The 24,880-nt window shown below is 47.0% G+C and overlaps 2 protein-coding genes across 5 annotated transcripts in view; both read left to right on the forward strand.

Moving 5' to 3' along the window:
* Positions 1–1,155, forward strand: part of SEZ6 (seizure related 6 homolog) — a 98,692-nt gene extending 97,537 nt beyond the window's left edge. The window contains exon 19 of one of the 2 annotated variants that reach the window (XM_073797793.1): positions 40–1,155. In XM_073797793.1, coding sequence (XP_073653894.1) covers positions 40–69 — 30 coding nt within the window. In that variant the 3' untranslated portion in view covers positions 70–1,155. Of the gene's footprint in view, positions 1–23 lie in introns of both variants that reach the window. The other variant, XM_073797792.1, reaches the window with a different exon arrangement.
* A 3,415-nt stretch (positions 1,156–4,570) lies between these two features.
* PHF12 (PHD finger protein 12) overlaps positions 4,571–24,880 on the forward strand; it is a 40,263-nt gene continuing 19,953 nt past the window's right edge. Inside the window, exons 1-2 of one of the 3 annotated variants that reach the window (XM_073797791.1) lie at positions 4,571–5,231; positions 5,880–6,061. In XM_073797791.1, the coding sequence (XP_073653892.1) occupies positions 5,166–5,231; positions 5,880–6,061 (248 nt within the window). In that variant the 5' untranslated portion in view covers positions 4,571–5,165. The remainder of the gene's footprint in view (positions 5,232–5,879; positions 6,062–24,880) is intronic. The other 2 variants (XR_012328634.1, XM_033846648.2) reach the window with 2 other exon arrangements.

Here is a 24,880-nt window from a genome sequence, read left to right on the forward strand (position 1 = left end):
TACAAGTTTCCAACTCCCAGCAGTCTCTTTCCTTTGCAGGAGACGAGAGAATATGAAGTCTCCATCTAGGTGGGGCAGCCTGGGCAAGCTGGCTCAGCCCTGCCTCACAGCCCAGCAGCAGAGCTCCCAGCTTCCTGCTGTCCCTCCACCTCCTGTACATACCACCTGGGAAGAGATGCCACCAATCCCTCAAAAAGTTGTGCTCTTCCCACCTGCAATGCCCACCAGGGCCTATTTTCTTGGTACCACTGCCCACTTAGGGCCCTTCCTTGGGTCCAAGTCAGGGCCATCTGCCTCTAGGCAGAACACAGCTGGGGCACAGGCATCAAGAACCAGCATTCTCCTGACTCTCTTTCGTGCCCTGGACCTCCAGCCTGGAATTCACAGGCAGAGCGGGAGCGCCTCTCTCCACGTGACCGCCATCCAGCCCTGGCATGTAGCGCCCTGCAGCAGGGTTAACTTGACGGTGGCGGAAACTGTGCCAGGGTGCTCCTCACAGGGCCATCACCAGTGGCCAAAACTGCTCTCAGCAGTGACCTCTGGGTAGTCCTGACATGCTGACATCAGCCCCCTCGGCGGGGGGGGGGTCTCTAGTCTTTCTCTAAGGCCCTGGGAATGGTCAGTTCTGCCTTCTATCCCTTTCTGGGGGAGGCAATAATTTTAAGGCATCCTAAAGGGTTTAGGGACTCTACCCCAAGCTCAGGTTGGGCTTCCCTAGGCCACACCACTCATGCTCCACACCAAAGCAGGACACCCCACTGCTCCCCTGGCAGCCCTGCACCCTGAAGAGAGGGAGACCTTCCCCTGATGTCAGTCTGGCTGTTAAAAACATCCTCTTTCCCACTAGCCCCTCCCCCAACCCCAGCCCCCTGTCAGGCTTCCCTCCTGGCCACTGCGTTTTGGGATAAGGGGAGTGGGCAGGCATATTCTGGAGAGGAGCAGAGGTCAAAGGGTCCAGGAATTTGGCATGGAACAGGGGGTCAGAGCGTCCCAGGGAGAGGCCCAGAAGCTGGCTGCAGGCCACTTTGTACATGTAATGTATTATACGGCGTCTGGGCTCCAGCCAGAGAACAATCTTCTATTTCTGTTGTTTCCTTATTAAAATGGTGTTTTTGAAAAAAAAAAACAAGCAATGGCCTGGTGGATGGTATTTTCTTGGAGGGAAGGAAGGTGGGAGATAAATGGGATGTGGACTTTAGGACCAGAAGGCATGCTGGACCTACCAACTGATCATCTCCAGATTTTATCAAAAACCAGTCATGGGAATTCCCTGGTGGTCCAGCGGTTGGGACACAGCACTTTCAATGTGGTGGCCTGGGTTCAATCCCTGGTCAGGGAACTAAGACCTTGCAGCAGCAAGCTGTGTGGCGCAGCCAAAAAATATACAACAACAACAACAGAAAAAACACAGTCACGTGCCAGTGCTTCAGGGACTACTGTCCCAACAAGGTCAGTGCAACAGATGGCATGTGAAATGAGAGGTCCCAATTGCTGGTGCCACAGGGGTATGGGAGCCCAGGAACTCAAATGCTTATCAATCCCAATGCTTCATTTCCTCCTCTTTGCTAGGTCCAGAACTGCAGGCTGGCACATTCCCAAGCCTCTCCTTTGAGCCACTGTATTGCTGAAAAAGCCCAGGAAGCCTGATGCCTCTCTTCTTTCGCTTCCTTCCAGCTAGCAAGGCTTAGGAAATTGGAATAGGAATCAGAGACTGAACCCCTGAACATGAGGCTCTAGTCTGTTTTGTCCTCAGAGAACATCCAGACTGTGAGGCGCAGAGGCAATGCAGCGTAGGGGCCTGGCTCCTATTTTTTTTTTTTTTTTTTTTTTTGTGGTACGTGCGCCTCTCACTGTTGTGGCCTCTCCCGTTGCAGAGCACAGGCTCCGGATGCGCAGGCTCAGTGGCCATGGCTCACGGGCCTAGCCGCTCCGCAGCATGTGGGATCTTCCTGGACCGGGGCACGAACCCATGTCCCCTGCATCAGCAGGCGGACTCTCAACCACTGCACCACCAGGGAAGCCCCTGGCTCCTATTTTAACAAAAGCTGTATCCATGGACTCCAGAAAGAGGTGACTGAAGCGGATGTGCTTAGGTTTGCCACGTTTGGTCCCTCCTAGCCTCTATGCCCCTTCCCTATGGCCCCCAGAACCTCCTGAGATGTGTTTAGCCAGCCTTGGTCCCCATCATACATCCATGCTTAGAGGTATGCTCTGCATGGCTGCTCTCCAGAGTAAGAGCAAGAGGGAGGCAACAGGGAGTTAAGGGCACTCAGAAGCCAGATGACACAAACTCTCTGACGGAAATAGTAGCAGTAACCAGAAATTCTACAGTCATCCAGCAGGGAGGTCTTGACCACTCACGGCTGCCCACCTCCTGGTTCTACCACAAGCCACCTTGAAGGATGGAGAGGCTCCAGTCTATGCAGGATGCAGTGCCTAAATTAGCCACAAGAGGTCACTTCCGAAGGCATCTGTAACCCACCTGCTCTCTCTCCTCAATCCCCCTGGAACAGCCAGGGCTGGAGCTCTCCAAGGTGGCACCAACTACTGGCCCCACTGGGCTGACCTCATCCTCCAAGTTCTGAGGGGAAGGTTTGTGGAGTGATTAGTTCCCCTGGCACTTGTCAACAGAGCCAAGTATTATTTCCCTCTTTAGCCTATTAATGCCTATGTCTGTTCTCAACAGCAATGATGGTGTTGATCAAAGCAAAGCCTGGCTCTTTGGACATGTGCCAATGGCTTACTTTTCTGCCCCATAATACCTTCAGGCTGACACATCAACACAGCTGGGCCCTGAGCAGTGGGAAGGACGCCAGTGGGAGAGGGCACATGATGTATCCATTTCTGAGGGTCTGTGGCATGAAATACAGCCTAAGAAGAGATGAGGTCCGCCCACTTCCATACTTCTAGCTCAGCCCTCCTCTCTCTGAGGGCCACATCTCTGGCCCATAGCCACTAAGATTTCTTGTTTGCTGAGGCTGGTAGAGGGCAGAGAGGGCCGATCTACATGATATACTCCCCTGCTTGATCAATAAGGCCCAGGACTTTATCGTTCTTCCCAGGCAACAACAGGATCATTAGGAAAGTCAGAAAAACGGAAACCTAAGTCCACACACCGACATCCCCACCCTATCCAATCATCCTCCTTACTCTCCCCAAAAAAGCAGCAACTCCTCGCAGGCAGTTAGACAGTATCCTAGCCTGGGAATCAAGAAAGCTGTTTCATTCCTAGTTCTGCCATAAATTCACTATGTGAACGAGGCAAATCACTGCTCTTCTTTGTGCATCTGGAAGTGAGGAGATTAAGAGATGGTTTTTAAGCCCTTTCCAGTTTTAGGCTTCTGAGAATGCTAAGTACACCTTAACATCAAAAGTGAGCCAGGACACAGCTACCTGGTAACAACGCCAACTAAACGCCTAGTGTCAGGCACAATGATGCCACTCCCTTCTCCACCGCTTCATCTACAGTCAGGCAGAGATAACTGGCAGCCTCTGAAGATGGTACCAAGGGCAGGGGCGGGCGCCGTGGAGAGCGTGAAGCCCCGCCCAGAATTCGAGGTGAGGCCTTTCAGACTACAAATCCCAGCATGCAGCACGGCAGCTCTGAAAAGTATCTTTCCGGCAGGCAAATCACTCTTCCCCGAGTCTATGTTACCGTCCACTGCATCGCATGCACACGGAACTACGGCCCCCATAACCCACCAGCGCCATCGCGATTCTTGCTCCCAGGATGCAATGCGCTCTCGTTCGCCCTTTGGACCCTTTGCGCATTGCAAACTGGGAGTTGAAGTCCACTGTAGGCAGGTAGCTGGGCGTTGTCAGCATTACAAACTCTTCGCTTTGGGCTTCCTCTTGGAAAGCAATTCTCAGGGACAGTGATCAAGAGAGGGTAGTAACGGGCAGGTTGACCTCTCCTTTCATCACCATGAAAGGCAGGAATGCTCAGGCTAAAATTTACTGCTGGGAGCGGGAGGGAAGAGGGAACAGTAGCCATCCAACCCGACACCAAAAGCATCGTTTTCCGTCGCGATGGCTTTTCTTTTCTCTTTACCAATATGGCGCCTGGTCCAGCCACACCTGACGCTGGAACCAGAGTCCAGTACAACATCCCTAGAAGTACTTGCTGTCACCGACAGCCTACCAGCTCTAGCCAACACCACACTTTGCTCCTTTCTGTTCATGCCTGAGGGCACCAAGGACACGGTGGTTTATATCCCACTACCAAAATGGCGAAAGGAGAAGCATTCTTGTTAGGGCCTGCAGGTGACAATACGCCTGCGCGGAGCCGGCTGTGTTGCTGTGGGGCGGGAGGGGAGCATCCTCAATACGCCTGCGCGGGAACAGAGTAGTCTTGGTCTATACTCAAACACCAATGGATGAAGAATCCCCATGTTCCTGCGGCTGCGCCGTGACCCTTAGGCGCTCTCCCAGGCGCCTGCGCGAGACCTCAAGTCCCGCCCTTTTCTCTCAGTACGCTGGCGCAGGGCAGAAAGGCGGGGCTTCGGCTCTCCAGACGAATGCCAGCGCGGCTGCGCGCTGGGGGGTACCCCCTCACTGCGGCTGCGCGGGAGCCCGGCCGCCGGCTGTCACTGCGGTTGCGCGCGGCGAGCGGCGATCCCGGGGCGCCTGCGCGGGTGGCTTTGCGGGCGCTCGCGGTAAGTTTGCGCCAAGTGCGCGGCAGCCGGGACGCAGACGGCGGCGGCGGCGAGAGGCGGAGCCCGGGGACCACCCCCCATCACCCTCCCCGCAGTCACCTCACGTACCACAACCTCACCTAACCTCTCACCCCCACTGCGATCCCCCCAACCCCGGGATGGCAGCGCCCGCCAGCTTTCCCGGCCGGACCAGCGGTCGCCAGCACCGGCTTTAGCCTGTGGGACTAGGCCCCGCCGAGGCCTGACTCCCGGAGCCGGGACCCACCGTGCAGCCAGACGCCGGGCCGGGGCTGAGGGGCCGCTCCCCCCTCACGGCCCGTGGGGAGGACGCTGCCGTCCCGGGGACTGGGGGCCGGGGGGTGGGGGGGGTGCCAGGGCGAGGAAGTCGGGACCCGTGTTTGGAAAAAAGAAGGGGGGCCGGGGTCAGGAGCACCCCCTCCCCCCGTTTCCCCCCTCCCCCCGGGGTTGGGGGGGCCGGAGCAGAGAGCGCCCAGCCCGGGAGGTGGATGAATGTGGGAGAAAATGGAGACCAAGACGATCGTGTACGACTTGGACACGTCGGGGGGGCTGATGGAGGTAAGAGTGGCCCTCCTCATCCCCTTCCCCCAGCGCCGGGAGGGAACCTCCGCCCTCCGCCCCACAAAGCCGGCCCTGAGCTCGCAGCGCAAGAGGGCCGGGGGACGGGGGGGCTCTTCCTCACCCAGACTCTCCCTCCCATCTTTGCAACTCGGGGGGTTACGCTCAGCCGCCGAGGACGTTTGCAGCAGTTTCACCTACCCGCCGCCCTCGATTCGCTCTCCCGAGGCGCCAACCCACTCCATCTCGTTGCACCGGCGGGCCTCCCCACCCCCTTCTTGTCGGCCCCTTTGTGCTTCCCCCAGCACGTCCGGGTACTGGGCTTCAGGCCTCTCCCGAGCCTGGCTTTGGAGTCCCCCACTGTCCATACAAGGAAGTGGCGAGAAGGGAACCGCGCACCCTCTCCCCATCCCCCTACTCTGATCCTCCCCATTTGGAAGAAGCCGTTCTCGTTGTTGTGCTGCAGGAACGCGGTTAGGTTGGGCTCCCCCTGGTTCCGGGGGCTGAGAGGTTCTGGGAGCAGGCTGGATGGGAGGAAGAAGGACAAAAGGGGGGAGAGGGGTGGGTGACGGAGAAGCCGCGCCGGGGGGGCGACGGACCGCCCGGGACCTCCGGGTGTGCACACACGCCATTTGTATGTGTGTGCAGCAAATCCAAGCTCTGCTGGCTCCCCCCAAGACGGACGAGGCAGAAAAGCGGAGTCGGAAGCCTGAGAAGGAGCCCCGGCGAAGCGGCAGGGCCACCAACCACGACAGCTGCGATAGCTGCAAAGAAGGTGGGGATCTCCTGTGCTGTGACCACTGCCCGGCCGCCTTCCATCTCCAGTGCTGGTAAGGTCTGGGGACCCCTCCGGAGCCCCTTGGCGGACCCTTCTCGGAACATTCCTTCACCCGGCCTACCCCTGGCTGCCGAAATAACGGGCGCTTGCAGCCGCTAGCTTTCTGCAGCCGCTGGGGCCAGCGCCTCCCCGCCCCCAGGTGCTGCCCGGATCCGGCCGTTTGGGGGGGGAGGAGCAGCTGTGGGTCCGGACCCCGAGGTGGGGGTTGGGAGGGGTGAGGAGAGCCCCATCTGGGATTGGAAGTCGCTGAGGAGCCGGGACGGAGCCGGTGGGGCACGGCCGACGGTGGCGGGGAGGAAGGGGAGGAGCTCCGGGCCCTGCGCCGCTCGCCTCCCCGCGCGCCTGCCGCCCTCGGGCTCCTGCCTGGCTGGGCTGTCCTCGCGGTGGGTGCGCGGAGCCCTCGGCGGCCGGAGCTGCCCTGGTCCAGACCCGCGGGACCCGGCGCCCGGGCGCTCCCGGCTGTGGAAGAAATCATGGAGGGTGTCTCTCGAGTCCGCCTCTTCTCTCTGCCTCTCTGTTTACAATATGGCGACCTGCCTTTAAATTATATTTTTATTCTCAGCGCCATTTTGGCTGCATATATGATTTGCAAACGTCTCCCGGGGAACGGTGGGGGTTGCCTCGGGGTCCTTTCTGCGGAAGCTCCTCGGGGGCCGGGGCTGGGATCTTGCCGCTTTAGTCCCCTTTCTCTGCCGCCGCTTGCCCCCTGTTGCCTGTCGGAGCTGCCTCCCTCTTCCCTCCCCGCCCCGCGCTGCCGCCTCTTGGGAAATCGGGCCGGGTTAGACAATTAAAATTGCCATTGGGCGCCGATTTCACTTCTCCGCTCGGGATCGGCGAACCCTTCGCTGCAGAATCCTTTGCTGTCGGGGTTAGGATTGTGTGTGGTGGCCCCGCGAGGGCATTTTTAAGGACCGGAGCAAAAAAGCTGTGCGCTTTCCCCCCACCCCCCCACCACCCCCGCGACGCTTACTGAACGCGAGGGGAGGGGAGAGACCGAAGAGGGAGGGAGGGACCAGGGTTGGTCGCCCGCTGCTTGATCCTCCTCTGCAGCTCAGCCCAGAACAATCCGGCCAAGAAGAGTTTAAACTCCAGGTTCTGCCTGGAGAAATCACCTCTGCCCTCCACAAAAATCCCACATCTGCGCCGGGACCCCGATTGCATCTTGTTCTGATGGGTCTTGTTCTGTTCAGCAACAGTTGACTGAGGCAGGCGTTTATGAGAGGAGATGGCTGGAGAGAGCGGGAAGGAGAGGGGCTGTTCTGTTTGTTCCCACCCGTTTTTGATGTTGCCTTTTTTAGCCCTCTGTTTAAAAAAAAAAAAAAAAAAAGTGAGGTTTTCCTTAAGCTCTCTACACAGTTCCATTCACATTCTGTTTCTCGGTTGGTGGAGTAGTGCCCACTGTATATTTGTACTAATTGCAGGTTTTGGAACACTTATTAGACAGATGACTGATACTGGGCAAATTAAGTCTGTAGTCAGAAGTTTTGTAGGAAGCTCCCATTACCATTCCCAAGATTCCTTTGCCCAGGAGAGCACCCTATCTTGGCTTGTAATGTTGCAGGGACAAAAATGATTATCCTGGAGGAAGCTTTGCCAATGGCTTTAAAATTTTTATTGTGAAGTGACTAATACCAGCAGTAAGGTTCTGTGGTTTTTAACCTTTGCTTCCTGTTGGTATAAGGTGTAATCCACCTGGGGAAAAAAATCTCCTGTCAAGTTTCCTGTGCTGTTCTTGAGCACAGAAGAGATTTGTACCTGGATGTGTTGTGTTGCTCTGGTTGAGAATTAAACTTGAGCTGATTTTTTTTTATTGCGCTTGTTTGATACATACTAAGACTGAATTGTAGACTTCTTGATTTAAAATGTGGGTTAATGTTTTACCTGTAGAATGAAGTTACCGTTAACCAAGAATGGTGATTCCCATACTGAGTGAGAATTTTGTAAGCTCTTTATTATTGTTTGTTTAATAAAGCTGAAATTGTTTATTAGAAACTTCAGGCATAGAAAAAGTGTGCTGTTTTGCCTGAGATTGGGCTTTCGAACTATAAAACCTAACCCCTGAATCTTTGAATTTGATGAGTTCAAGTCTTGTCAAATTGTAACAATTAACAGTTCTACTTTAGCTGGTAGGAGAGAGGGAGGGGTTTCTAGCTGTTAGTGAGATTCAGACTGTGCATTTCATTGACTACTTTTTTTTTAAGACCATGAATGGGAACTGGTAATCAGAGCTTTGCGAATCCTAGTAAATGAGGCAGAGCTTGTTTCACATCTCCAGTTCCCTCTTTGAAGATGCCAGGACTGAATGTACCATTGACTTATCTGAGTAGTTATATAAATCACAAAACGTTGCAGATATTGGTACAAAGGCAGGAACCCTTCTTTCAAGTGAGGGTTACCCCACTTTCCTGCCTCCTACCCCACACTCTTCTAGCCCAAGTGAAGTATTTCATTAACCATCTCAACCCAAGTAGTTAGGTCAAGCACTTAATGGTGTCAGAAAATTTTGATTCCTGGGTGTGCTCATGGTAATTTGTCCCGTTATTGTTTATTTGTGTCATGTGGGAGTGAGGTTAGGAGGTGTGACTGTATTTTCTCTTCCTTCCCTTTTTAACTAAGACTGGATTATTTAGGTAAGCATAGTAATGATAATTTTCCTTATGTACAGAATGTTCAAAAGTGAAGGTGGCGTTTTACAAACCCTGTAGGTCATAATTGCAGTGCTGCTGTGGGTCTCCATTCAAAATTCTGTGAGACAAGTCCTCTTTCAGTCTCTGGTGGCCTTGCCAGCTTGCCTCCCAGTGAACAGCATCTAGTAAAATGCTCCCGAAGTGATTCTAGGCAAGCTTTACCTCCTGGGCTTAGTGACATGGCCATAACCACAGGGGATTTTTCCTAAGATAATCTACTGGAGGAAATGACTGGTCACATAAGCTGTATTAATTGTCTTGTCTTATCTCAGGGGCCAGGGCTCTGTATGAGGAACAGTCCTTTCTTCCCAGTTAGATTGGGAGCCCTATTTCTGGGTTTTCTCTGATGATCTGGGTGAGGGAATGAATTGTCCTGTGCTCAGTACCATGAACTCATTGAAGAATTAAACTTGAGGAGCTGATGTCTTCATATTTGTTTAAGTGATAGTATAATCATTTTATCCAAGTTTAACTGGTTTATCAATTATTCAGAGTAGGGTTAGGGGTTACTAAACCTGCTCCTAGAGAATTAGGAAGAGATGTTTTTAAGTGTTCCCTGGGGAACCTTACCTTTATCATAATTGTCGTGCAATAAGTTGAGCTTTCCGAAAATACTGATCTCCATGGACTGGTCTCTAAAAATTGGCCTTAAAAAAAAAAAAATTAGACTAACTGGTGGAGCTCTGGTTGCCGCCGACCCATCTTTCTGTTTGAGATGGATAGGATTGTTCTCACTGAGAAAGTGAATACCATAGGCATCGGTAATGGGGCTGACTGGAACCTGGATGGTTTCCTCTGATTGCATTTTGCTCCAAACAGTCTGAGGGACCAGAACGGTCTGGTTGAGAAGTGCATCTACCTCAGCAGACCTCAGCATGGTCGCTTCCCGTCAGACAGATTTCTGTAGCATTTGCCTCCGCATGTTATATTTGGAATTGTTGGCCGGCTTTCCTCTCTCTGGTGTTGGCAGCATGATCCAAAATGAGGTTTTCGAAGAATGAGAGTAAAAAGGTCTCTGTGCACAGGCAAAACTAAGCTCAGCTTGGAGTTTTGCATATTTAATTTTCAGTGAGTCATAACAAGAAAGGTTTCACACACACAGAAAACTGCCTTGCAGAAAATCTATACTGTTTGAACTTTTAAGGAGGTGATTTTTCTGATTTTGTTGTGTTTATTAGCTCGTCATTAGAATAGTATCAGGCAAGTGGTGAATTAAAATACATTTGTTTTAACATTATCTTATACATCTTTTGTTTCTGACATTCCAAGTGCTTGGAAGCCTGGCACTGAAGAACTGGAGGTGACAGCATCTGGACTCCCTCCCTTCACTCTGCCCCCTCAATAGTAAAATAACTCAACAATAAACAAACCTAATTTGGTTTTGTGTGTATTTTATTTATTTTTGCATTTGCTGTGTTGTGTTGGAATCTGGGTGTGTAGTATTGTTTTTAAATGGTCCACTCAAACAGGAGGGGTCTAGTAACATTTAACTTTAACTCAATTTCACATGCATGCTTCGTCAAATTAATGTGGGGCTCCGGGACCAATTTTTATGAAATGAGTACTTTAGTTCAAAGATAAGGGATAATCGCTGTTTAAAAATATAAGACTAATACTTGGTATGAGTTCTTTACTCAAAAAATGTTTGTGACCCAGATGGCTTTGGTTGAGAAAGGAAGCGTCAGAAATATTAAAACCAGAAAGAGAGGTAATACTTCTCAGAGGTAACAGTTTTTGTGTAATTTAAGGCAAGTACTTAGTGGTACTGTTGTAGGAAATTTTTCATTTCGGGCTTGTCCCAAAATTAATTACCATACTCAGTGAAAGGTAGAATGCAGTTATAATCTCATCCATCTCCTGCTGTTCCTTAAGGCTCTCAAAGTACTTTACAGATGGGCTCCACTAGTACATTAGTGCTGTTTGGGGCCTTTGTAAATGAGTTGTGTGGTTTTTTACATGTTTAAATGTGCAAAAGCCATATTTAGGTACAGCCTTCATTTTAATCTGGAGATGAGATTCATGTTGGTCTTTTTAAAATTCTTAATCAAGTATGTTTCCAAGAGATTTTTTTTTTTTTTTTTGCGGTACGCGGGCCTCTCACTGTTGTGGCCTCTCCGGTTGCGGAGCACAGGCTCCGGACGCACAGGCTCAGCGGCCATGGTTCACGGGCCCAGCCCCTCCGGGGCATGTGGGATCCTCCCGGACCGGGGCACTAACTCGTGTCCCCTGCATTGGCAGGCGGACTCTCAACCACTGCGCCACCAGGGAAGCCCCAAGAGAATTTTTTTAAAGCCAAATCATAAAGACAAATAAATTACCTGATTTGAACTGAAAAGGAATTCAAATTGTCACTACTGTGTGTTGAATGAAACACTGTTTTTTATTAAGCTCTGAGTGAAAGTACAAGTGTTACTCAAAAGGGCTCAGTGAGTTTTCCAGTTTCATCCTTCTAGCATTTGTTGGTGCTTCATTCCTTTTTATGGCTGAATACTATTCTGTGTATGGCTATACCATATTTTTGTAGTCCATTCATCAGTCGATGGATATTTGGGTTGTTTCTTCTTTTTGCTATTGTGAATAATCATGCTGTGAATACTTGTGTGCAAGTTTTTTTGTGGATATCTGTTTTCATTTCTCTTAGGTATATACCCAGGAGTGAAATCACTGGGTCATATGGTAACTCTTACATTTAACCGATGAAGAACTGCCAGACTATTTTCCAAAGTGGCTGCATCATTTTACATTCCCACCAGCAGTGTATGAGCATTCCAGTTTCTCCACATCCTTTCCAATACTTGCTATTACCTGTCTTCTTGATTAAAGCCATCCTATGGCTATGAAGTGCTATCTCATTGTGGTTTTGATTTGCATTTGCCTGGTGACTAACGATACTGAACATCTTTTCATGTGCTTCTTGGCCATTTGTATATTTTCTTGGAGAAATGTCTATTCAGATCTTTGTCCAATTTTTATCAGCTTATTTGGTTTTTTATTATTGAGTTGTAAAAGTTCTCTATATATTCTAGATACAAGTCCCTTGTCAGATATATGATTTGCAAGTCTTTTCTCCCATTCTGTGGGTTGTCTTTTCACTTCCCCTATCTTTTTATTTTTAAATTTTTAGTCTTACCTAGAAAAAGATGGTTGATTTAAGTACACTTAAATGTCTATGCCTATATTGTCTATGTAATGACAGTAAGTAAAGGATTTCTTCTGTGAACTCAGTCAAGATGATGTGTCTCAGTGGAGGGAACCTTATGATGATTTGGTATGTTGCTATTTCAGCTTTTCTGGGTGACCCCTCTTAGCAAAGAAGTCTAAGGCTGGAAGTTACCCTAGAGGAAGTATAAAAAATCCACCACCTGCCCTAAGGCAGGATGCTCACCTGGCTCCCACCAGCCACAATAGAAAATTTCTGTGTATAGGCACTTCTCATACTTGGAGGCCCCTGGTTCCTGGTTTAAGGAGGAAGATTTTAATCACCTCAGTTTGATTGGTAACTGCTTGGGGTGGAAATAACTACAGATCAGTTAATGAGCTTTTGATCTCGGTGAACAAGAACAAAAAGTTGTTCGAACAGTGCAGTGAACTCACCTATTTATACGTGTCTTTATGTAAGTCCAGATAACAGTAAATAGGGAGGCGGCATGCAGAGAATATTTGCTTGAAGGTTTTATATAGCTTATAAAAAGAAACCGTCTGCTTTGATGCTCCCTAGAAATGCAGGTGTCCTGCTTCTTAACAGAAATGGGTATATTTTTTCTTCTACAAGTGATATGGCGATAGAAAATAGATGAAGCTGAGTGTTGTTTGCTTTGAGTTATGAGTAGAATACTGAAATCCATCTCTGAACTTTCTTGTCCCACCCCCAGCGCATACACAACAGTTCCTTGGGTGTGTAGTTAAGCAGCCCAATCTGGTGGAAAATTCTGGTTGAGGTTATGTTGGCATTTACTATGGTAATGCAGCACAGGCACCTGGAAATGCATTCTTGTTTTCTGGGGTTTTTTTGTTTGTTTTTGTTTTTTATCTTTGGCTGTACTGGGTGTTCATTGCCACACGCAGGCTCTTCGTTGTGGGCTCAGTAGTTGCGCATACACAACAGTTCCTTGGGTGTGTAGTTAAGCAGACCAATCTGGTGGAAAATTCTGGTTGAGGTTATGTTGGCATTTACTATGATAATGCAGCACAGGCACCTGGAAATGCATTCTTGTTTTCTGGGGTTTTTTGGTTTGTTTTTGTTTTTTATCTTTGGCTGTACTGGGTGTTCATTGCAACACGCAGGCTCTTCGTTGTGGGCTCAGTAGTTGCAGCCTGAGGGCTTAGTTGCCACGTGGCATGTGGGATCCCAGTTCCCCGACCAGGGATTGAACCCATGTCCCCTGCATTGGAAGACGGATTCTTAACCACTGGACCACCAAGGAAGTCCCTGCATTTTTGTTTTAAGGTGCCAGAGTTTTAAGTCACCAGAGCAGGAAAAAAAAAAAAGTTTGTTTTCCCACCTCCACTGTGCTCTTCCTTTGACTTAAAGTCCCCAGGGAGTACAACATGGCCAGCTGCATTGCCATTCAATGAGTGACACTTATAAGAGCACCTCTGCATAATGCTAGCCTCCCAAGAGACAGGACAGGAGTACAGCTGTCCCCCTGCCAGTTTCCTGAAAGAGGAGGACATTGTATTCAGTGCAAGTCCTAGACCAAATTTCAGAAAGGCACTTTGGTGTTGCAGATTTGTCACCATGCCCAGGACGCATGCACAGGTCGCTCGCTGACTGCTTTTCCCATGACTCAACAACAGTTAAGAATAAGAAGGTGACTCTTTTTTCTGCCTGCCACTTACAGATATCAAAATCCTCATCCTTTAAGCCTTTAATTATTTCTAAATCTAGTCTCAGCAAATAAGAATAAAGACGAAGTTTTGTGTGAGAGGCAAAAGACACTGAGGGGTATAATGGGCACTGACAAAAGAAGAAACTATTGATTGGACCCATCAGTAAAAAGGAACTTGGCTGTTACATACAGCTGTTGCTGAATTCACAATAAGCAAATTCCAAGTACACCTTGCAGATTGATGAAATTTTCTAAATAAAGAAAAACTTGACTCACTCATTCAAAGAACTACTCCTTTCCCTTTTGCAATCCTGTACTAAATGTTCATTAAACTACTTGAAAGCCAGAGACTGACCCATTTCCTCTGCTCTTTGCTGCGTAATACTTAGTGGTATTACAAATGAGAGACGTGCAAAGATAAACACTGGTTGGGGAACAGAAATGATGTCTGGGTTCTTCGAAGTGGATGGTACCTTTGTTAACACAAACACATGGTGACTATTCCTTTCTCCCTAATTACGTTTGCTTTTCTGTATGTTAGTAGCTTTGGTGTTTAATCTTTGCCCTTCCCCTGTTTTCTGACAAATTGTACAGGGTATCTCCCAGGAAATGTTTCCCGGTCTTGAAAGGACAAAAGACTTAGTAACAGCAGGGTGGGGGAGGCAGGTGGCGGGGACTCAGTGCCTGAACCTAGCGTTAGTCTTTCCCACTGATTTGGGCTCTGCGTGAGGCTCTTTTTGAAATAAGCTCAAGTGAGCAGGAGAGGACTCTCTGTGGGGTTTGAGCTTAACTGTAGCCCAAAGACATCACTTTACCTCCAGGCCAGGCAGGGGTGGGGGTACCTCTCAGAGTTACTAGCAACGTTGAATTCTAGGGTGGAAACCTGTTTGTAGCAGCACGAGCACATTTATAGTCTTTTATCCAGCTGTGATCCTCAGAGGGTTGTTGGATATTTTTTCCTCCTGTCTGCATTTGTACAAAGAACAGAGCAGAGAAGCTAATGAAGTGCACGGAACTTTGAGTGAGTTTAGAAAAGTCTCTGCATTACAAAACTGGGCAATGTGGAGCTACTCCTGTTCTTTCCACCAGCCATGGGCTCCTGTGATGAGCTGTGAGCTTTTTAATTCCCATGTTCACTGAACCCTCAGGTAGAGTTCTACTGATTCTTTTTTTTTTTTTTTGGCTGCGTTGCATCTTCCTTGCTGTGCACGGGCTTTCTCTAGTTGCGGCGAGCAGGGGCTACTCTTCGTTGTGGTGCACAGGCTTCTCATTGCGGTGGCTTCTCTTGCTGCAGAGCATGGGATCTAGGTGCACGGGCTTCAGTAGTTGCAACACGTGGGCTCAGTAGTTGTGGCTCATGGGCACACGGGCTTAGTTGCTCTGCGGCATGTGGGATCTTCCCGGATCAGGGCTCGAACCCGTGTCCCCTGCATTGGCAGGCGGATTCTTAACAACTGTGCCACCAGAGAAGCCCCTCTACTGCTTCTTGGTTTTAACAAAGCTCTGGAAACATTAGAGGGAAACTCTATGGTGAACTTTTTCCATTAACAATCATCAATTATTGGTCAAAATACATTGTGAAGATTATACTACATAAATCTCATTAAATGTGTCTAAACCTGTAACTTTTCATAGTTCTATACATGGGTTGGCTATATTTAACTTTCCTTGATCTTGCCATTTTTTTGAAAGAGCGTCTTAAATGTAGGGAGAACTATGTCACTAATTTTGACCTTTATTGAGAAACACTGTTTTGCTTTATTATCTTTGTTTTGCTTTATCCCTCCTTGGTAGTCCTCTTGGTTTTGCCTGGCATAGATGACACTTAGCCATTCTAACTCAAAGCAATTCTGACGCCTGATTCCATGATATCAGACATCTTTGACTTCAGGCTGCAGTTTGTGGTGTTGTAGGAAGCTGTATAGTAAGAAAAGTGCCTGCAGGTTATTTAAGTTACGGGAAAGAGCTCATGTGCAAGGCTTGTATGCTTGCTGTATACAAGCTTTCCACAAATCTTACCATTTGTGTGCACACATTCAGGCCCTTAGGGTGACTGTTCTTTGGTTAGGGACCATCTGAGAGAAAAGTGGGCCGAAGGGAAAAATCATGGCACTCTGTCTCTGACAAGTATGTTCAACTCCTAAATAGGTCACCAGGGGTATAACTGGAAGGCTTCAGAAGCCCAAGTCCACACTTAGCTGTGGCATCAAACCACAACAGCACAGTTTGACAGCGTGCCCAGGAGATTACTTCAGTCATGCAGGGTGGGGAGCTTTGAGGTTTCTGAGTAAAATTGGGGGAGGGGCAAGGGTAAGGGTAAAAGAAGAGGGGAATAAGCCCTGTGCTGTTTTGGCCCCAATAGTAGCATTATTCTTTAATTTTTTTAAATTTTTGTTTGCATTGGGTCTTCATTGCTGCACATAGGCTTTCTGTAGTTGCAGCGAGCGGGGGCTGCTCTTACTTGCGATGTGCGGGCTTCTCATTGCAGTGGCTTCTCTTGTTGTGGAGCACGGGCTCTAGGCACGCAGGCTTCAGTAGTTGTGGCACACGGGCTTAGTTGTTCCGCGGCATGTGGGATCTTCCTGGGCCAGGGCTCGAACCCGTGTCCCTTGCACTGGCAGGCGGATTCTTTTTTTTTTTCTTTTTAAAAATTTTATTTATTTATTTTTGGCTGCATTGGGTCTTCGTTGCTGTGCACAGGCTTTCTCTAGTTGCAGCGAGGGGGGCTACTCTTGGCTGCAGTGCACGGGCTTCTCATTGCGGTGGCTTCTCTTGTTGCGGAGCATGGGCTCCAGGCGTGCAGGCTTCAGTAGTTGTGGCACGCGGGCTCAGTAGTTGTGGCTCGCGGGCTCCAGAGCGCAGGCTCAGTAGCTGTGGCGCACGGGCTTAGTTGCTCCGCGACATGTAGGATCCTCCCGGACCAGGGCTCGAACCCGTGTCCCCTGCATTGGCAGGCAGATTCTCAACCACTGCGTGGCAGGAGGATTCTTAACCACTCCGCCACCAGGAATGTCCCAGTAACATTATTCGTCCTCCTTCATTTTTTTTTTTAGAAGACCCTGTCAGAGGAGAGTAAATGAAGCAGAAATCCTCCTTAGGGAAAAGCAGCTGAGCCTTGGGTAGAAACCCGCTCTACATTTAGTTGGATTTCAAATATTCTCCCTAGGATGTTATTATTTTTAGTTTTCCCAGCCTTTATAGAATTTTAGGTCCAATATCTGTAAGGTGTGAACTGGTCCAGATTCCCTGAGCTGTGTCTACAAGAAGAGTGTAGCCTCTTTCCTTATTCTTGATAGTCCCACTAAAATTTGACCACGGAACAGTACCCAGTTTTCCATACCTTTGAGACTCTTATGGAATACACAATTAAAATTGTTGGTTCTTTCCAATGGAATATTAGAAAGTGGAGTATTAGAAAGTGACTGTTGGGGATGTATGTATACGTATAGCTGATTCACTTTGTTATACAGCAGAAACTACCACAACATTGTAGAGCAATTATACTCCAATAAAGATGATAAAAAAAATTTTAAATAAATAACTAAAATCCTTTGTTGCCAAAAAAAAAAGAAAGTGACTGTTGAGGCCAGAATATTGACTCTTTTCTAAAATAGGTGGTCTCCAGCATCCATCATAAGGTGAATGAATGAAGCCCATTTTTTAACTGTTTGCAGCCAGCTCATTTTCCATTGTAGAGAAGCCAGGATTGCAAGAATAGGCAAACCAGTGGTAGATCAGGTCCTGTGGCACCGGGCTTGGCTTGTAGAGAAGTTAGCAGAGGCAAACACCTGTTATAACTGTTGGTTCTACCCTCCCTCCTTCTTTCCCTGCACTTCTTATAACCCTCTTCTCCAGGTGTCCTTCACTGGGAGGATGCCCCAAGCCAGCTCTACATAGAAGGCAATAAAATTTGGGGGCACAGTCAGCTAGTTTGAAAGGATTATATGCCTGTGGAAGTGACGCAACTAGCTAAGTTTCTCAATAGGGCATTTGTAATGGCCTGGCATTTCATTGGCCTCCTTGTTAACACAGCTACTAAGGCTCTGCATGAAAGAACCAGCAGCCCTTGTACTTTTTATGTACTTTGTGGCATTAGCTGTATTTGAGTCAGTAGCTGGGGTAAAGGAGAGTAAGAAATTAAGGTTCAGGGACCCCCATGAACTTTCTCTCTGCTTTCATCTCTCCAGTATCCTTCGATATGACCCTCTTCTCTGCCTTTGAAAGGTAGGCCATCCATGAAGGGAAAAGCTGATGCCCACACAAGTGTCCAGAGAAAGCTTACTATTTCTGCTGACATTTAAATTTCATTAAATTTTGTTCCCTCAAAACACAGACCATTAAATTTGGGAATTATTAATATAACTTTTAATTTAAGTTTTAAAAGATATTGTTAAATTAAACTTTACCCATCACCTCTTAGCTTTTCCAGGACAGAAGCTGATTTCAATTTATAAAAGGCTTGTTTTCTGTACTGATAGGTGCCTTTATAGATCAAGATGGCTGCTAGGAGGCTGGGACATGGTTGTGGTCCTGTCAGCGATCACCCTCACTCCCCTTTTAACTGGTACCAACACGTTTCCTGAGCGGACGGAGAGCAGCAGGGCCAGTCTGAGAGAGAGGAGGCCTGTTCCGCGCATGTATTGTCTTCTGCAGTTGGTCTTACACGATGCCGTGAAATATAGATGCAGGATTTTTATCTGGTAGTGGACCTCACATGGATGGATGAGACCCATGAACTGTGAAATTAAAAATCAAAACTGCTCAGTGCCGTTGTTTGCTTGCTGAATACCCCACCACCACCAAAAGGGGGGGGGGGAGAGACATACAGATGATGCGGGGCGGCGGGCAGTGGAATCTTTCTTAGTCTGATATTTTATTTCAACTGAAATGACTGTTTATGTAGCTAGAGAGCTTCTGATTCTTGGAGAATGGTGGGTTCTGACAGGAGGGACCCTAACCAGGGTCATTTGACTGACCTCTTTTAGAAGAGAACCTGAGTGGAAGGCTGTTGTTGGTATATTGTGTGCAGACATGCTGTTTGCACAGTGTTCCTGTTAAGTGTTTGTGTTAAATAGAATATTTTTGTCAGTCCAGGAAGAGAAAATGGAGTGTGTTCTTTCCTAAGTATTTTTCATCCACTTGCTCCCTCTTGTCCTAAGACGTACACCAAAGCTTATGATTTGGTTAAGTGATATTTTCATGTCTCTCTGGCTGCCTTTGGCTCAAGTTTTAAAATGTCAGTGTTGCTTGGCTGGATGGACAGTTGCAAGCCATACATCAGTAACAACATATTAAAAAAAAAAAGTCCAGAGCCCAACACCATTTTTATCTGCATGTTATAATGTAAAAAATAGGTCTCTGAAATAAAAGGCAGTCTTTTCTGCTTCCCTGTCTCCCTTCACCTCTCCCCTCCTCCCTTTGTTCTCTTGTTCCCCTCCCCCTTCTCTCTTCCAGTTCCATATTGAAAAACTGCTTGTGCTGGCTGGATAATTAACGCAGAGCTATGGAGCAACAGGTCCCACTGGTGGCGACTAAATCTGAAGTAAATGTTAATGTCGTGCAGGTTCACATATATTAATAGGCGAGGGAGATGAGTGAGGTTAGACTCCGATCAACCACACTGGTATATGACTTGAAATAGATCCTCTTAATTAGAGAGCCAAGAACCATGACAACTACCAATATCTTCCACCTGCAGTGGTGAGCTGCAGCCTCATTAGTGAATGAAAGAGGCATTCTAAATTAAAACTGGGCTCTGTCCTTGGGCTGTAAGTTGGGATCATCTGGCTCTGGGCTTTGAATCTTTGACACGGAGAGGTCTGTCAGTGCAGGCATTACAGTTAGCTGAGGGGTGTATGTTTGTGGTTTTCTTTTCGATGACTCCAGAAATAGACCAATCTAGACACCCTGTTCAGCAACAGAGATGCATCATTTGCATTTGTTTATGGAAGTTCAGATGCCAGAGTCCCGCTGCAGAGGTTGGCTTTAGGAGTTTTAGTTTTAAAAAATTAATGTTTGTCCAGCTTTTTAGTTGGTTTGTGGGCAGATGTTACTGTTAACAGTTTATAGGCCCTCTCAGGCCTCACAGAGAGCCACACCAAACTCTGAGACGCATACTCTTCAGTTGTACAATCTCTGAAGATTTAGAGCTCTATTGTTACGAATTATTTTATAGCTAACAGTGTCTTCAAGATCAGGTAGTGGTTAAAATAAATAACAAGTTGGAGAGCAGTGAACAGTCACTTTCTGGCCAGGAATTGCAGGCCAGGGCTTTTTAACAAACGATCTGGAAGGAAACATCCAGAGCCATGAAGATGGGAAGATACTCTGCAAGAGCGCCATGCTCACAGGGCACTCTCTTCTCTGCCATGGAGAAGAGTGCCTGTCTCGCAGCACCGCAGGCCATATTCTTTTGAAGTCAGAAAGTAAAATAAAGGCCCTTGGCCCGTTGGCTAAAGAGCTACCAGTTATCCAAGACAAGCCAGCTCACATACAGAAAATGACTCTTCCAGGACTCACCTTCCTTCCCAGGACATAGACAGTTCTCAGAAGGAATCTAAAGTTTCAAATAATATTGTGTGCTAGGTGGACTTTAGTCTCTGTTCCCAGGGAAATGGCTCCACTCCCAGAACCTTCCTTTCATCAGGTAGGTTTTCAAAATACAGAAATATACATTCTTCTAAAACTATAGTCTCCTCGTGAACACCTCAAGATCCTTAACTTCACCATCTTTAAAGGATCACTGGCTTAATTACCATTTGCTGAATAGCAGTTGTTGAGATGTGGAAAGAGTAGGGGAAAGGCCACCGTCACCTTCAGGTACCAAAAGACCAAAGTTCTGAGGCTCTGTGTTGAGTCTGGCATCCATGAACTGCTGAGTTTTATATAGGTCTGTATGGCAAGAATCAGAATCAGTTTGTAGTTGATTATATGTGGTCTCATTACCAACTGTCCTTTTCACATTATGATCCCTGAGAGCAAGGACCATTTTTGAAATCTCACCACTTAGCACGTTGTCTAGCATAACATAGTGTCCAGTAAATGCTTGAGTGATGAATGACTCTGGTCCTCTCTCCCTAAAGCCTGTGTTTCTTGATGGGTTAGATCATAACTTGTTTGCTTTGTGTCCTTCCTCTAGCATGGTACCTCCAGTGTGGCATTGGTTAGTAAGCAGTGGGAACTCAATAAATATTGACTAAAGGAGAGGGGAATGCTCAACCCTGTGGTTGAGGAAGATACTGTGACGGATATTCCACTGTGTTCCCTAGAAATAGGAGAACTACCTAGAAATCACACTGGGCTCAAGATTTGGAAGAACCAGGAAGCTGATTTTGGTTCTAATTCTGCTTTCTGACTCCATGACTTTAGATAAGTCCGTTTAGAGATACCTGTATGATGGGAGTAAGAATTAATTTTCACTGTATGATGGTGAAGATCAAGTAAGAGCATCTGTGAAAACACTTTGTGAACTGTAATAGACTAGATGTAAAATGAGATTATCACTCTGCTATTTCTAAGCTTTAGCGATTAGGAAGCATATTGATGTCTTTACAAGCAGCACTGGCTCATTACAGTGTTTTCATGGTTTTTACTGCTGAGCAGCAGAAACTGATAATTTCAGCACTACCTGACTTTTAACTTTTAATGATTTCCTTTTGTAGAGGATGGCTCTCAGTACCCTGTCTTCACTGATATATGGGGATGAGAGGGAGCTGGAACAGAGCCATGTTTTTCTTGACAGGCATATCATGATTTAAAGATTCTGGCATGCATATAATTGTTTTGAAGTTCATACTTAACTTATGAGAACATGGGGGGCAAGGAGCTTTAAGATGGGTGGGTGAGGTGGGGAAGTCCTCAGGATGTGTATGTGAGTACCCCGAGACTGCAGAATCTCCTTTCTCCCTGGAATCCTTTGTCTGTTGACAGTATTTCTCATATGGAACAAAATTAGTCTGTTTGCAGAACAACATCTTCCAGAACTAGTTCCTGAGCTTATTACCCCAATGGCAGCCTGTCTTTCCTTGAGTCATTTCATGAATCCTTTTCCTCTAGATGTTTGAGTTGAAAAACTGCCTTCTAATTTTTGGCTGTGCTGGGCCTTCGTTGCTGTGTGGGTTTTCTCTAGTTGTGGCAGGAGGGGGGCTACTCTTCCTTGCGGTGCGCAGGCTTCTCATTGCGGGCTTCTTGTTGCAGAGCACGGGCTCTAGGTACACGGGCTTCAGTAGTTGTGGCATGCGGGCTCAGTAGTTGTGGCGCACGGGCTTAGTTGCTCCGTGGCCTGTGGGATCTTCCCGGACCAGGGCTCGAACCCACGTCCCCGGCATTGGCAGGCGGATTCTTAGCCACTGCGCCACCAGGGAAGTCCCACCATATTTTCAGATTTATTTCAAGATGCATGTTCTGTCTCTAAGAAAGCAGCAAAATCCCAACAACGCCTCACTCTTTTAAATGTTCTGTGTTCATCCTGGAGACAACACTCTGACTTTCCTGCATGGCTCCCTAAACTCCCAGCCTGAACTTTAGGGCAGACAAGAGGAGCCTGTGGCCATAATCTACAATTCTGAGAAATGTTTGTTCTTCAGCATGGTATCTCTGAAAGTGATCCTTTAGAAACTAACCAGGAGCTACTTTTGAGAGCCTCTTAATACAGATTTTGAGCATTTTACCCCTGTGTTAAGAAAGAGAAATGATGAGGACACAGGGAGGGGGAAGGGTAAGCTGGGGCAAAGTGAGAGAGTGGCATGTAGATATATACACTACCAAATGTAAAATAGATAGCTAGTGGGAAGCAGCCTCTTAGCACAGGGAGATCAGCTCGGTGCTTTGTGACCACCTAGAGGGGTGGGATAGAGAGGGTGGGAGGGAGGGAGATGCAAGAGGGAAGAGATATGGGAACATATGTATATGTATAGCTGATTCATTTTGTTACAAAGCAGAAACTAACACACCATTGTAAAGCAATTATACTCCAATAAAGATGTTTAAAAAAAAAGAAAGAGAAATGAGAAATCAAATTGTTTAAAGAGGGTTTAAGTAGGTTACGGTATGAAGTTCAAGCTTGCAAATATGGACTTTGATGTCTTCTTATTGAAAACATAAGTAATTTCATGTGTTATTTAACCACCAGAACAAGTGTCTGCACATCCACATTGCCTTGCCTCATGACTTGGGTGGAGGGGGTTACATTCACTTCTTAGAAGCCCATTATTTTAGTGTTCCCCAGTTCTTTAAAGCTTTATTGAGTACCTACTGTGTGCCAGGCATAATGCAGAGTGTAGAGATACAAAGGTAAATGAGGCAGAGAAGGAGATTCAGGTACATAATATTTCACTATAGTATGGCCCAGAAGTGCTGTAGGGAATCAGGGGCTGTCAGAGGAGTCTTCCTGGAGATAGTGCCTGACTTGAGCTCCAAAAGATAAGGTGTTCACCAGGTGAAGGAGTGGGGGGAGGCTCAGCTTTTGTGGTTGTGGGTAGCAGAGAATGAGAATGATCAGAGAAAGGGTTGAGAAACAGTGTGGACTGTGTAGGGAGCCACCAGACTGATGGAGCTGGGGAAGGGACAGGGTTCTGGCTTGCAGTACTGAGGAGCTTGAACTTTATCCTGATGGGGTAAGGGCAATATTGAAGGGCTTTTTAATAAGGAGAATGATATGATCAGAATTGTGGCAGAATTATTCTGCCAGCAGGGTTGGAAATAGATTGAGGAAGGCAGGAAGAGTGGCCAGGGGGCCATTCACATCTTGGTAAAAGATCTAAGCCACTGCCGCCTTGCCTCACCCTTCTGTGCTTTACATGTTTGCTGTAGGGTATCTTGATACAAAACACAAAGTCAGTAGGCAGATGAAAAGAAATGATGAAAAACAGAATGAGAAATGGCAGCCTTTTCAGGATTAGTTTTAATATGACAGCTGCTGAAGCACAGCAGAGTCTGTAGGCCTTTGCACATTACATGCATGCATTTCATTAGTTTGGACATGGCCTATGCAGAAATACATTGGAGAGAACTAGGAAAGACTTTACAGGCGACATTCACTTGTGGCCCTCCAGGGCTTGAAGACCTGTCCCAGTAGGCCAGTGTGCCTCCAGTTTTATGCTTCCTGGTAAGGATCCTCCTGAAATTCCACCAAGGAAACAGAGGATAGGAAGCAAGGAGCTGTGAGGGCTTGGTGGACATCCTGACATGTATGCTCAGGGCTCCAGGGACGCATTAGCAAAGTGGGAGCTAGGAAAATTTGTCAAGCCAAGTGCTGTTTTAGGTAGAAACGGTAAAGCAGCCTAGCATTAAGGCCTGGGACTTAAGGGAGAGTCCTTATATATTCATAGTCTGTGTATATATATATTTAGCATTTCTCATGTATTTTGAAAAAAAAATTTCCTCCATACCATTCCAAGTAGGTGACTCCCAGGAACCAAATGTAGGCATTTCTTAAGCGTAAACGTAGCCTTATTCTGTATAGCAGTGGTTTTCAAACTTTGGTATTGAGCAGAGAACTTGTTAAACATGAATTGCTGAGCCCCACTCCCAGAATTTCTAATTCAGTAGGCCTGGAGTGAGGTCTCAAAATTTGCATTTCTTCTTTTTTTTTTTTTTAATTGAAATATAGTTAATTTACAATGTGTTAGTTTCAAGTGTACAGCAAAGTGATTCAGTTATACATGTGGACACACACACACACACACACACACACACATACATTCTTTTTCAGATTCTTTTCCATTATAGGTTATTACAAGATGTTGAGTATAGTTCCCTGGGCTATACAGTAGGTCCTTGTTGTTTACCTGTTTTATATATAGTACTGTGTGTATATTTTAATCCCAGACTCCTAATTTATCTTCCCCCTACCCCTCATCCCCCTATGCTATGCCCTTTAGTAACCATAAATTGGTTTTCTGTGTCTGTAAGTCTTTTTCTATTTTCTAAGTGAGTTCATTTGTATCATTTTTTTTAGATTCCACATGTAAATGACATAGAATATTTGTCTTTCTCTGTCTGACTTACTTCACTTAGCTGCAAATGGCATTATTTCATTCTTTTTTATGGCTGAGTAATATTCCATTGTATATATGTATCACATTTTCTTTATCCATTCACCTGTCGATGAACATTTAGGTTGCTTCCATGTCTTGGCTGTTGTAGATAGTGCTGCTGTGAACATTGGGGAGCATGTATCTTATCGAACAGAATTTGCATTTCTAATAAGTTCTCAGATGATGCTGATGCCACACTTTGAGAACTACTGCTGTATAGACATTATAAATGTGACCCTCCTAAGAATTTAATAAAATT

This window comes from Tursiops truncatus, chromosome 20 (genome assembly GCF_011762595.2).
Source record: "Tursiops truncatus isolate mTurTru1 chromosome 20, mTurTru1.mat.Y, whole genome shotgun sequence".
Taxonomy (NCBI): Eukaryota; Metazoa; Chordata; class Mammalia; order Artiodactyla; family Delphinidae; genus Tursiops; species Tursiops truncatus.